At 37.8% G+C, this 14,355-nt stretch overlaps 1 protein-coding gene across 4 annotated transcripts in view; it reads right to left on the reverse strand.

Annotated features, from left to right (window-relative positions):
• kdm6a (lysine (K)-specific demethylase 6A) overlaps nucleotides 1-14,355 on the reverse strand; it is a 53,242-nt gene that overhangs the window by 17,128 nt on the left and 21,759 nt on the right. For all 4 annotated transcript variants that reach the window (XM_084422106.1, XM_084422105.1, XM_084422104.1 and 1 more), the window contains 4 exons: nucleotides 14,016-14,136; nucleotides 3,148-3,202; nucleotides 2,649-2,683; nucleotides 951-1,044 (listed from right to left, as the gene is read on the reverse strand). In XM_084422106.1, the coding sequence (XP_084278232.1) occupies nucleotides 951-1,044; nucleotides 2,649-2,683; nucleotides 3,148-3,202; nucleotides 14,016-14,136 (305 nt within the window). The remainder of the gene's footprint in view (nucleotides 1-950; nucleotides 1,045-2,648; nucleotides 2,684-3,147; nucleotides 3,203-14,015; nucleotides 14,137-14,355) is intronic.

Below are 14,355 nucleotides of genomic sequence, written 5' to 3' on the forward strand. Positions count from 1 at the left end.
TTAAGGATTCACAACTCGCCACTGCACCAATTATTAAAATGATTATTCCATTACTTATATATGCTTTCTACCCAAAGCACCTTAACAGACAGTCCAAAGCTCAGATTTCTAACCACACAACAGCATCCCAAAAGCAATTTGTGCATTTAACATTAGCACTTGCATCTGGCAAATTTGCACGCCCTGGAGAACTGGGACACATTTGAGAAAATCTGGACAGTACACTTGGGGATGGTGTTGTTGAGAACGTCACAAACATCTTTTGGGGAGACAGCATGATGCAATACCCTAGTGTGGATTGTCTGAACACTAATGTATTATTACATACAATTATCTAAACTGAAAGATTATTAAAAAACCTGACATATTCTTACTACGGTTTTACAATTATTTCAAAATATGCCACATTACTTCAGAATCGTGGCTGCAGAATTTCACAAACAACTGTGCAGAATTCCAAACATTCAAATGCCAGTCATTTACATTCTTTGACACATCCCCTGCCCTCTTGCATACTACTTTTTCTTACACTTTTGCCCAATTGTGTTTAACATTACTAACAAGACTGTCTTGTTTTTACCATTTCAGGACATCTTTCGTATACAAAATATGTGCAGATTTCATTCTTTGACTAGACTGAAAATCACAGCAAACATAAACACATTTTGACAAATGAAAATTACAGCAGTTTGTGATTACCGAATAGGGACTTTTAAAAATAATTTTATAAACACTGCACTCTAGAGTAATTTCCAGTTGATTAAATATTTAACAGCACAGCATAACTAGAAAAATATTTGATGACAGAAATAATGACTTTTCCATGACTTTAATATTTTATTATCTTACATAACTTTTCCAGGAATGCTAATCTCAAATTCCCTAATATTCACAGGTACTCCATTACTGTGGGAACCCTGTAAAGCGGGAAGCATGTAAAGTACACTCACCTAATTGTTGGAGCGTAGTTGCCTTCACCTGTGCAGGGAGATTCTCTGTTTGTAACAGACTCTCGTAAGCTTCCTTTGCGATGCGGTATTTCTTCTGCAGACAAACAGAGAGAGGAGAGATGTTTTAGCAGACAAAAAGGGTCAGCGCTTTTATGGCCCCTCTGGTCGAACACAAAGGGCCTCGTCAGACTGACCACAATGTATGGTCTCAGGAAGAGATGAAACACACTGGACACTGACCAGGCCAGACACAGAGACACAGGGACGCAGGAGATGACAGACGAGGGGGAGGGTCAATCCAGGCCAGACTAGACTTAACAAGTCTGACAAACACAGACATGCTCTGTATCAGTGTAACTTGAGAAGCCCTCTCAGAATAAGTGTTTGTTTTTCTTAGCGACCTTGACACAGATCTTTGTTAGAGCTGATGGGCTGACCACCATAGCTGACCAACCTGAGCAACCCGACTCCAAACACACATGGGTCTAACAACATGAAAGCAATCTCATCTGTGTGTGGTGGACAATAAAATCAACCCATTGTAAAACATAGGTGTTGGTTGGCTGGTTAGTGTAGGAGTCATTGCTTACAGCAAAGTTTTAAAATCAGTAAGAGATTAAATTGAATATAAGACCAGGTGGATAAGAACTATGCTGCATAGAAAGGACTAACTGAGTGACAAGAGTCTATCACTCATCACAGAGACCAATAATTTGAAGCCAAAATGGGAGGGCAGTGTGGGGACTGGATGGCTGTACACACAAACCATCAAGGATGCACCCTGAAAGCAAATCCATCAATCATGAGTGTTTGCAGCAGCACTAAACTGTGAGCAAAAGAAAACCCCAGGTCCTAAAACACTGTCCTGTCACCTCTATGGCCTGCTTCCTTTACAAGCGGTTGTCTACAACGTCTATAGACCACAACAGCGGGGTGCTGGAAGTTTTAAAAATCATATTTAATTGCCAAATTCCAAGTGAAGTAGAAGTCACAAGGTTTACTAATCAGAGAAGCCGATTTTAGCATAAAAAAAGTGATAACAGCAAGTAGGACTGTGGTGAGTTTGTAATGTCATGTAGTGTTTTCTGAAACAAACAAACAACTCGCAACATCTGATTTGGTGTTTTTGAGTTTGTAATTAAATTTGATTCGAATGTCAAGTTTTTATTAAAAACATGAAGATTCCCTTAGGGATTAAATTATTCCAATATATAAGTGGTTCTCAACCATGGGGCTGTGGATTACTTAAAATTATATATATATTACATAAGGGCTGGGATAATAACATTATTTCAATATTGTTTGCATTGAAGAACATAAGATTATTTAAACATCTGGAATCATAAATAGAATCGTGATTAATTCAATACACCGTTTTTGTTAATAAAAAAAAAGTTTGAATATAATTGTAATGATTTTTCTTTCAAAATTTTGTCATCTAAATAATTGATGCCACAGACTGAACCCTCTGTCTATCCCTCAAAGCCTTGCCCTAATTTCCTTCAAATTAAATATGGCATCTCCTCTGACTAAGGTCTATGGATGGGAAATTACTTCAGAAACCAAGGTCTCAGTCAGAGCAAAGTCACTGCTGCAGTCTTTATCATACAGGACATATAGAACATTATACCCCCAAACATGAGTATCAGTGAAACACTGCAACTTATGATAAAACGTTACAAAAAGGGGAACACTCACCTGAATTTCATATACATGAGCGATGTGGAACTGAACTGTGGAGACAAAAAGAGGAACTGATCAATACTGGAAATCCTTTTTTGCATCCAAATCTGATATGAGGTCAAAAATAAAACCAGCGTTCTTTGTCTTCACTGTTTCAGCTTGAGCGTTAATAAGCTTATGGGTGTACAGACACCGGGAAGGAAGAATATTAGCTTGCCCTTTGTGCACTTCAAGCATGTCATTACTGCCCGTATGCAAGGCAACACACGGCTGAATTTAGTCATGCAGTTTCCCTGGCAACTGGAGTCTCAGGCAGGATGGAGATGGTGAGAGGAAAAATCTAATTGAGGAAAGACTCAGCAAAGACGTGCCAACCTTTTTCCTTTGAAATCCTCTATCAAGGCGACAACACTTTGTCTTTGCTGCTAAAAAATCCCTCATGCATAATGTGACACTGCAATTACCAAATAAAAAGATATTTACTAAAAATGAACATGCTTAGAATGGTACTTACTTTCAGCTTTGGACAAAGTGCAGGGTGTGGAGTCAATCAATGCCAGCTGAAAATGCTGCAAGACAAGGTGAAGTTTGATTAGACTGGATATAGTTAGTAACACTTATAGATATTGGGTATTTTTACAGTCTGAATTGTCATTCTGAAGTCCAACTGTTAGATATGCAGTTATCCATATGATTTTTTTACATCCAAAAACAATACCAACATAACAATCCATCCCATAAAGAATAAAAAGAAATTGGCTACAATGAAAGTGCTGTTTCTGCAAACAATGAGTAAAAAATAAATTTGCTACCTCTGATAGTATGGAAAGAGCCGTATGGGAATAACAACACAAACCTCCATTGTTATAATGCCATCAAAAACAGATTTGACTAAATTCAGCTATATCATAATAAAATGTAATTATGAAAGAGAGACAGAAAGTCAGGACAAGCATCGATCACCGTTTTCCCAAAACAACCTCAATCACAATTCCATCCATCAAACTATCCCATGACTCCACATCTAGTGAGACAGTGATCATTGGACATTTGAATGTTGGCCATAAACTTATGAACCCCAGCTGTTTTAAATAACTGCAGTTTTTTTTTTTTTTACTATTGAGAAACTGCCTCAGTACTATGCATTCACCAGCTGCCAAGGTTCCATTCATTCTATGGGTGAATCTTACAAAACTGGTTACTATTACCAGGCTTTCTTCAGTACTGGTAGTACTAAGCACCGGGTCAATCCAGAACACGCAAATAGGCGTATTTGTGCGAGCGCTCTGTGAAGTGCATTAACGGTTTTAGCATCATGTAGCCAATCACAAACATGTTTGAGCGTGCATTTGAGTTTTAGTCAGAATCCGTTCAAAACACCACAGTTTGTGTGCGAGTGAGTTCTGCATGCTCACAACCAAGTATAAACAGGACATAAAAGAATCATTGTACAGTATAGACAGTTATTTTATTTTACGGGAGTTGCTAATTCAGCGAGCTTGTGCTTTTTGCTTGGTTTCTGACTGACAACCATATTAAAACGCGGGCCTAGATCTGTGCATTAAGCCTCGCAGTGCTATAGACCTGCCATGTCCCGTTACCTGTAATGCACTTCATTGTTTTTCATTTTATTACTAACTTTTTATTTGATCTTTTTAATGCAATGTTCATTTAATTGAAGTTTCAATATATTATTAACTTATACTTTTAATAGCATTAATAATTAACTAATTTCATTCATTTAATAGCATTTAAAAATTAACTAATTTATTTTATTTAAAGAAAAATATTTAAATAAAAGTTACAATAGTTTTTGCTTTGGTATCAAGACTTCAGCTGCCAAATCCTCTAAGTCCATCTAACATTTTTCTTTTAAATTAAATTTTTTTTCAGGCTCCTATGTTTAGATTCAGTAATTTCACTTTAAAGGTTATTTAATCAGTTATTGAAACGCCTTATTTTCAGAAATGTCACTTTTCCACTAGTCAATTCATTGGCATTTAAAAAATGTGATTGTCTTGTTCATGTGTGCTTTTTTTGTGCAAATAGCTTTAGATCTGTTCTCTAATGTAGGTTATGGCTGTTTCTGTCAGAGTTACAGCAGCACACGAAATGCTGGTGTGTTTAGATGCTACTCACGAAATCATGTCATTACCACTGTAACGCTTTTCTTTAGCCTTAAAACAGGCAGAAATATTAGGTTGAGGTAGGACATTTCCTGTTGACAGTGACAAACTACCACAGGCTCATCCATTTTATCATACTCCTCTCCATCTTTAGTTAAAAATCTCTAAGCTCATATAAACACCATTATTAATCTTTAAAATCATGATTCGCTTTGCGCTTTCTGATTGGTTCTGAGAACTCTGAGGCTTTTGCTGGCAATGGGAAGTGGCGTTTAGAGGTTTCTGCCAACGAACCAGTATTTCTGATTGGGCTGAGGCTGGGATTTAGGGAACTAACAACAAACAAAACTTGTACAGCATTTAATCATTTTAGTTAAAAAAAATTTCTAACATTTACTTATAAATTTAGATCAAAAGGTGTACCTATTAACATTAGTTAATGCACTGTGAATTATTTTTATAAACAAACATTCAAAGTTAATAAATGCTGTAAAAAAATGTATTGCTCATTGTTAGATCATGTTAATGCATTAACTAATGTTAACAAATGAGACCTTATTAGCCGCTTTCCGACCGGAGGAACCTTTTCACAGTTCCTAGAACTATTGGCTAAAGTACCCGGATGTCGGCGTGTTCGCACCGCAGGAACTAGGAACGATTTTAGTTCTAGGAACTCCATTTGGAGGAACTAATTTAGGTCCTACTTCAGAGTAGGGTCTAAACCAGCACTATAGGAACTACCCGTGACATTAGTGTACGCTGATTGACCGAACGCACGCGGAACACCAGCACCCGCCATTTTTAAAACAGCTATAATGTAAACACACAGATTATAGCCTATATATTTACTCCAGAAACTAACTATACAAACATGAAAACAGTGATAGATGGGTCTCTAAACCTTTATGCTGAAGAGAAAATCCAACGCAACTTTGAGAGGACTAAGCCAAACTGGCAACACTGGACATCAACCACAAGGCTAATAACCTTTTTTTCATATACTGTCTACTTTCTATAACAGTTCTATCTAATAACATATTAAACAGTACTGTTAGACAGATCGCTAAGTAATAAACACAGAGAATGCGAGCATTGTTTGCTCTGGCGTTCACAGCACCGCCAAAATAAAGGTCCGTCGCGCCGTCAAAATAAAAGTCGCTGTGGTTGCGTCACGCCTTTACCCCTCCTACCAGTTCCTATGGCCACTTGGCCAGTGCGAACGCAAACAGCAAAACCGAGTTTGGGGGAGAGTAGTTCATAGAACTGTTTAGAAGTGGACAGTTCCTATAACTAAGTTCCTGTAACTACTTGGTCGGAAAGCGGCTAATGTGAAGCGTTACCATAATTTTATGTATACAATAATATAATTGTACTGTTTTTAATTTATGCTTATTTGCATTTTTAATATTACAATATTTTTTACAGTACTATAGAAAATAGAAAAACGCATGATGCATTACGGTAATGAGAAAATGGGGGAAATGGTTGCCATTATTATACTGCTATTATTTTATAAGTCTACTCATACATAGCTACCAAATTATTCTGACTCAAGAGAGGAAACAGCAAGGTCAAGAGGAAGTGATCTTGTATTGAGAGACGCTACTGCTGTATATTAAGATGGGCACAGGGCATAGAGAAACCCTCTGTGAGCAGCATGATCTCAACACTAATCACGAACCCTTTGACATGAAGAACTAGCAGCTGCTCAGGTTACCAAGAAACCAGCCCAAAAGCACAGCCTCTGCTCCTTATTAAATAAAGCACTGAAACCTGTCCTAGCACAGAGGAACCCATCCACCTGCATATTCACAACTGAGGAAAGTGGCCATGCATTACAATGTCCTAAATATGATGTCCAGCGTACAGACCTCAGACAGATTCCAAAAGGACTTAAGACTTCCAACACTCCACATTTACAGCCCGCCTGTCCAGCATTAAACAATCACTGGAGTCAAATTAACAGACAATAAAATAGAATAATAGAATAAAATGGTGCAACCAAGAGAGAATTTTCCTATGAATTACCATTCAGAGTAAAGCATTTAACAATCTTACGACTTACATGCCAACGAATCATCACTGCTGCTGTCAGTCGAAACAAGGAAATCACACAAACACACACCTATCTGTTTCATACAGACATCCTCCAGCAAACAAAAACATGGATTACTGACCATAGCAAGCCCTTTGTGCTGAGCTGGTCTCCATTGACCAACTGCTTCCTACACGTTTGCTCTCTCTCTCTCTTTCTTTCTCTCTCTCTCTCTCTCTCTCTCTCTCTATGGCTCTCGACTGGCAAGTAGATAATGCAGCAGGATTACCAGTGTGCCTCTCTCTCTAATACTGATTACTATTCAAGAGAGCAGCGGCAGCAGCTGAGAGATGACACGCTGCTCTCTCCTGCCGTAAGCTTTCGCTCTCTGCAGGAAATCGGAACAGAGGGACAGGAGTGAATGGGGAAAAAACAAGATGAAAAGACAGAAGAGGAGGCAGACTGTTCAGTGCATCACATCAGCAGGCATTAAAACAGTTCTATGGAACCAACATGGATAAGTTCTTTATTTAAAAATTAAAAAAAAAGCCACTCAAAGCATCTTAACATGGTTAATGTCGAGAAACAGTGAAACAACAGCAACCCATGCTGCAGCGGCCTGTGTCTAAACAGACAATATAAAATTAATTAATTAATAACAAACAATTGTTAAAAAGTCTGAGGTTAGTAAGATTTTTATTTTATTTTTATGAAAATACCTTAATTTAGCAATGGATGCAGTGTTTCCCCTAGGTTTACAGGTTTGGGGGGGGGGGGGGGGGGGGGGGGGGGGGGGTTGGTTGGTTTGGGGAAAATTGACACAGACGCTATCTATCTATCTATCTCTATCTATCTGTCACATAAATTGGTTGTCTGGGAGGGTAATGGTTTGTAAAAGTTAAAAAATGTTAACATAAGATATCTCTTTAAAAAAATAAATAAACATATTTAAATCTTTTAAAAATTGACTTTTGCAAATAACCTTTGTTAAATTTATAGACGTATTTGTTAATATTATGGACCAGAGCTTAAATAGTTTTATTTTTTAACTAACAACTAAAAAAAGATTTATAAATACTAACCAATATATATATAAATTTTAAATGGGCTTTTTTTATGAGAAGTTTTTATTTCTATGATGCATTTATTGGAGAGAATAATCCTGTCAGACGCACCACTGCTGTGAACGCGCGTTCACGTAAACACAATTTAAACAATGTATTATTCAATACATTACTTCTATATAATTATATATTAAGTTGCTCAAGCAAGTGGTAAAATATTTAACCATGTACTTATATTAAAATCTTTTGTATTTAAATTTTAATACAATAAATCTTGCATGTCACAAATAACTTGTTTTTCCACCTCCACGAATAAGACGAGTGTTGTTCATTATGTCGCCTTGTTGAGGTAAATTGTAGTTTTCCTTGCTTTAACTCAGTCTTAAAGTGAAAAAAGTAGTAATTAATTAAATAAATTTATGGTGAGATTACTACATTTTATTTAATTAATCGCACTTATGGTGAAATTACTACATTTTCAGGTCAATCGGTGTTCATTTTGACCACGAAACATGCGCTGTCACTTTAATTCAGCGTTTGCAGCACAGCAGAAATAGACTCGGTGCAGAAACGATCTCTGCACTGCTGTATACGCACCGCAACTGGAACAGATCGATCATCGACGGACTGCATCCTCGTGCAGTGTGAAAGCTCTGTTAACATGGGTACGGAAAAAAAATACTCACCGCAAACGAAATATATGTGAAACGGGCGTTAGACTTGGAGCAGGAGAGCTACTTCGGCTGCTACTCGCACTCGCAGTAGAGCGAGTGTTGCCATCTTCAGTTCAGCGACACATTTCCAGCCGCGCGCTCTCTGTCCGCTAGTGCTCAACTGTATGTGACGCAAGTGTTTGTTTGTGTGTGAGTGTGCGCACTCATTGGGATAATTGTAAACACAGACAGAAAAGACATGCCATCGTGGAAATAAGATAAATAACATATTACTTAAGGGCCATTTTATTTTTAAATAAAATAACAAATTGTAATCTGTCGCTATAAAGAAAATCAAATCAAATTTACTTGACCTCCAAGGGGGGCGGGGGGAGCCGTTAGGAGGGCGGGGCGCCCCCCTTATATAATGGTAGGGGAAACACTGGGATGCATGAAATTGATCAAATGTGACCGCAAAGACAATGATAATGTTACAAAAGACTATTGCTGTTCTTTTGGACTTTATAGTCATCAAAAATGTATCACTGTTTCCACAAAAATATTAAGCAACACAACCGATTTTAACATTGATAATACCAAGAAATGATTCTTGAGCACCAAATCAGCATATTAGAATGATTCCTGATGGATCATGTGACAATGAAGACTGGAGTAATGATGGCAAATTTCATTTCGGCTTTGCCATCACAGAATTAAATTACATTTAAAAAAAAAATTATGAACAGTTATTTTAAGTTATTACATAATATTTTTACTATATTTTTGATCAAATAAATGCAGCATTGGTAAGCATAAGGGACATCTTTCAAAAACAACAAAAAAATCTTAGACCCCACATTTTTTTCCACCAAACCCCTTTAAAAGGATACAAGTAAAGCTCCTATTAACTGGAATTGTGAAAGATTGAAATCTAAATAGATGTTTAGGGTTGTCTAGTTAGTTAGTGAGCATACTTGATCTACTTGAATTATCAAATCATCAAAAAGATAACTGGCTCTATTAACTTTAAGGCGGAAATTCTTACAGCAGCCATATAGTGTTATGAATTCTACCCATTAATATTTCTAAACAGATCCATTATGCAGAAGCTGCAGTAAGACAACTTCAGTCATGATGACTGAATAAGTTCAGAATGAAATAACACTAGGGATAATCAAGTATAGAAATTTGAGCTGATCACCATATTTATGCTACAGCAGATAAACAAATTTTAGTTATGGCCAACATAAAGGTTAAGATTTTGTAAATAATAAGCCTAATATCATTTGCTTCTAATATTAGCTAATACTAAAACAACAGACAAAAACACAGATATACTGCACAGGTATATCTCTACATGCAACTATAAAAAAAAAAAAAATCCACAAATCAATAGTTTTGATGCTATAGCTTTCCTGTAGCTCAAACAGTAGAGCGTTGGCGCTTGCAATGCCAAGGTCATGGGCTCGATTCCCAGGGAAAGCAAGAACTGATACGAATGTAAATGTGTACCTTGAAATGCAAAGGAAGTCGCTCTGGATAAAAGCGTCAGCCAAATGTAAATGTAAATGACCACACATTGACTACAATCCTGAACAGTGATCAAACTTTTAAATGCTGATAACTGATATCAGTCCATCTCTGTCAATGCGATGTCAAAAGGGATGACACTACAGTAAAAAAAGCATGGTGTTTTTGCAACAGATTTATGATGCATAAAGCTACAGATACAATGCTTTAAAACGCAGGCGTAATCCTTATGGTAGACACTTACCAGAGGGTTATGCTCAAGGAGTGCAGGGCCGCACGGGTGCATAAAGTTCTATTGCCAGCAGCCATATCACCCTGTAGCCCAAGACTGGTTGCCCACTGAAGCTAAGCAGGGCTGAGCCTGGTTAGTACCTGGATGGGAGACCTCCTGGGAAAACCAGGTTGCTGCTGGAAGAGGTGTTAGTGAGGTCAGCAGGGGGCGCTCACCCTGTGGTCTGTGTGGGTCCTAATGCCCCAGTATAGTGACGGGGACACTATACTGTCAAAGAGCACCGTCCTTCGGATGAGACGTTAAACCGAGGTCCTGACTCTCTGTGGTCATTAAAAATCCCAGGATGTCCTTCGAAAAAGAGTAGGGGTGTAACCCCGGCATCCTGGCCAAATTTGCCCCTTGGCCTCTGTCTATCATGGCCTCCTAATCATCCTCATATACTGATTGGTTTCATCGCTCTGGTGAGCGTTCTGGCGCAATATGGCTGCCGTCGCATCATCCAAGTGGATGCTACACATTGGTGGTGGTTGAGGAGATTCCCCCCTTCCATATGTGAAGCGCTTTGAGGTCTCAGAAAAAGCGCTATATAAATGTAACGAATTATTATTATTAAATTATTATAAAGAGAGCACTGCTGCCTGACCTCAGAGCTGCCGCTTTGTTCCCGTAAGTGGGATACACAGGGAGCAGGAGAGCATTCAGCCCCTGCCACCCCTTACCCAGAGCAGAGGGAAGACTTATTAGCACTCACTCACTTACTCTGACTCACAATACCCTGAATGGTTGAGGATGTCCAATGCATTGCATTCGACACCTTCAGACTCTACAGTTCAATCTAAGAACCTCTCAGGAAGAGACTGTCTGACTGACAAGTAAAAACTTGTATCACAGTCGATTTCTGCAATGTTTACAGTTATGTCTGAAAGAAGATTCAATGTCATAAACCTCATGAACTTGACAAATCAGTCAGCACACAATAATATCAAAAAGCATCACAGATAGCCTGCATTCTCCATTTCTAATAGCACTGAAGGCTCAAGAGTTCTTGCTGGTGTCCTTAAGACCATGGATTGGGATGAGGAGAGGTTGGGATTCGAGAACAAGGGAAACATTTTTGGAAAAAAAAGGAAGTCAATAAGCTCAAAAATCAAATCCTCTGCACAGAGGTTGTCTTCCCTTTAGCCCAGATGGCTACTCAGCATGCACACACACACACTAGAAGAGCATGTTGAGGGACAGGAAGGAAGAAAAAAAGAAAGAAAAATGTGCACTCTGCCCTGCCCTCGGTGGTGACAGTAAAAGGAGAGAGATTCATAAAAGAACAATAAAATTGTTCAAAAACAAAAAAAAAACAATAAAACACAAATAAGTAAAAAGACTATGCCAGTGTATTTACGGTTTAGACTGTGAAGCTGAACAAAATCACATAACGTAGGTAAAGACTCACTGGTGACTCAGTGACCTACAAAACAGTTACAGTCTGCCAAAAACAGCCTGCAGCATTATAATCCCTGACCAGAGTAGAAGCCAAGAGACTGGAAGAGCTAATTATAAGCCTGTATAAACTTTATAAATAAACTTTTTTTTTTTTTGCTCATCGATAGAGCTGCCCCCTAATAGTAAACTAATAGTCAGTCGACTTGAGGCCTAGTCGACCAAAAATTTTATTAGTTGGTTAATCGAATTAAACAAAAAACTCATGACAAAGTCCGTGAGGGACAGATCGTTAACGGTGGGTCCTTGTGGTAATTACAGTATGTCGGGCAGGAAATCCAAACATTTGCCTATCATCCATCAACCATAAATATGGCTTATCATTTGAAACATGTAAGTGCAACTTCACATGGCTGCTCGTTCTCACATTAACCTAGATAAATGTACGCTGTTATTTGGCACATATCCAAGTGTTTCTGCGGAGTGTGAAAGCTATTAGCAAGCTTACTGCATGCCATGTAAGTGCCGGCACGATCACTTGCACTTAACTAAAAATACTGTGTCATCAAGAGCAGCCTAATAAATCATTCAAATCTGACTAATTTTATTTGTGTGCACTCACAATAACTAAACATTGTGCTATTGTAAAATAAAGAAAACAATCAGGATGCGCTTTCTGCTGTCTCGGTCTCCGTGAACTTGAGCGGGTCAAAAAATACACCGAAACTCAGCGTGAACTTTCCTCACAGACATGAGAAATACATCTATCGAAAGCTTGAAATGTGCATTTTTAAACGAACCGATTCAAATGGAAAACAAACATTCTCAGATTATGCCATGAAACGTGTATATAGGTGCGTGCAGTATTCTGCGGAGATGAATAGTCAGCATCGCCAACTTCATGCAGCCGAAAACACAGAAGACACTGGTTTATCAATAAATTATTAAAATCTTCAGTATCCTTGCTGTTTTTTCACGACACATTCATAATCATTACTTTTGCCGATGTGCTGTGGCAAGCTTTATGTGTGCGCTTAAGCGCTGATTAGGCTATGTATAGGCAATTAAAGGCTCATTATCATGATTTGGCTAAATAACATACATGTGCGATTAGTCAATTAATCCCTTAACGACTAGTAGTCGACTAGAATTTTTTTTTTTTAGATGAGGGCAGCCCTACTCCGCTCAAATAACGCACAGACATGAAATTTCTAATACGCTGATCCGCTCCCTGCTATGCTCTGCTCACATGCTCTGATAATAATAGCTTTGTAGGACATCATTATTTGGATAATTGGTCAAAAAATTAATCTGTTAAATCTGATTCTGTTGCAAAGAACTGAATAAATAATAATACATTGATATTTAATATTAATATATTTTCTGTCCAATTTTAGTGTTACCTTCGATAAAAGTGTGGTTATTTTAATTTATTTTTCTAAATTCAGAATCATTAAAATGATTGAATTTAATTTTAAAGTTGACAACAACAGATTTATAAACAATTCTCATATGAATGTTGAGCTCCCAAATGCAAATGATAAGATACTCAAACACAGCACTTGCAGAATAGCATTTATTCTGAATCGAAACTGAAAACACTGCTGTTACAGTACTCTGAAACATGCAGCACATCAGACAATACATTTACATAATTACATCAGAACAGTTGCCATGTGATGAGCGCACTCAGCCATATCACATTCTCACCACCAAGCATTGTCAAATGTCATAAAAAAAAAAAGAAAAGAAAAAAATTTACCGGGCAACTGCGAATTAACCGTTTCAACTCTCATTTGACGCTTTGAACAATGGCTAACATACTAAGGGTGTCCCGCAGATGGTTAGATCCCACCATGAGTTAGTGCAGCGCTGTTAGAAGCAATCCATGCATGAAATAAATGTATTAGAAAATGTAACATTTTGCAGTTTATTTAGTAATTGTTTAAGGAAATTTTTCGATTTCAAACATCGTACAGTAACCTGCACTTCCCCCCTCCTCCCCCAACCAAAAGAGATTCTCTTTCTCTGAAATACACAGCTCTCATGGGTCATAATTTTTCAGGGTGGAAAACTGTAATCTGTATAAATACGGAAAATCACATCTCTGCCAGAATTATAAAATGTATACATATTTAGAGACTGTAGCTTTAGTTCCAACAGTAGAGCACGGTGCTAGAGACGCCAAGGTCACGGTTCGATTCCCAGGGAATGTTTGATAAAATGTAAATAAAGTTGCTTTGGATAAGTGTCTGCAAAACGCATAAATATAATATAGAGAGGGATACAGAGCTGTTAATAGACATACCTTGAGGCTTGACTCATAGTTTGTGTTGACTTTAAACATCAGGCCGAGTCGTAGATGGATCTCCTTGGCTCTTGAGAAGCTGGGGTCAATGTAAAGCACCTCCTGAAATGCCTTTATTGCCCTGCGAAAGACAAAAACAACAAAAGAAACCTTAAGGAAGGACATCCTTAAATTTGTTCATGTATACAATGTGAATTAAAATGTGAAATGAATGCATAAAAAGCAGTGAAAAGCTAAATTAAATGGTCCATGTGCTTTAAAAAGAAAAGCTAGCAGCAGAAGCATCATTGCCATGGAAAGGCTAGTGAAACATTTGTGCTGCATGGTTGACCCTGTTGTA

Source organism: Rutilus rutilus (assembly GCF_951802725.1).
Source record: "Rutilus rutilus genome assembly, chromosome: 10".
Lineage (NCBI taxonomy): Eukaryota > Metazoa > Chordata > Actinopteri > Cypriniformes > Leuciscidae > Rutilus > Rutilus rutilus.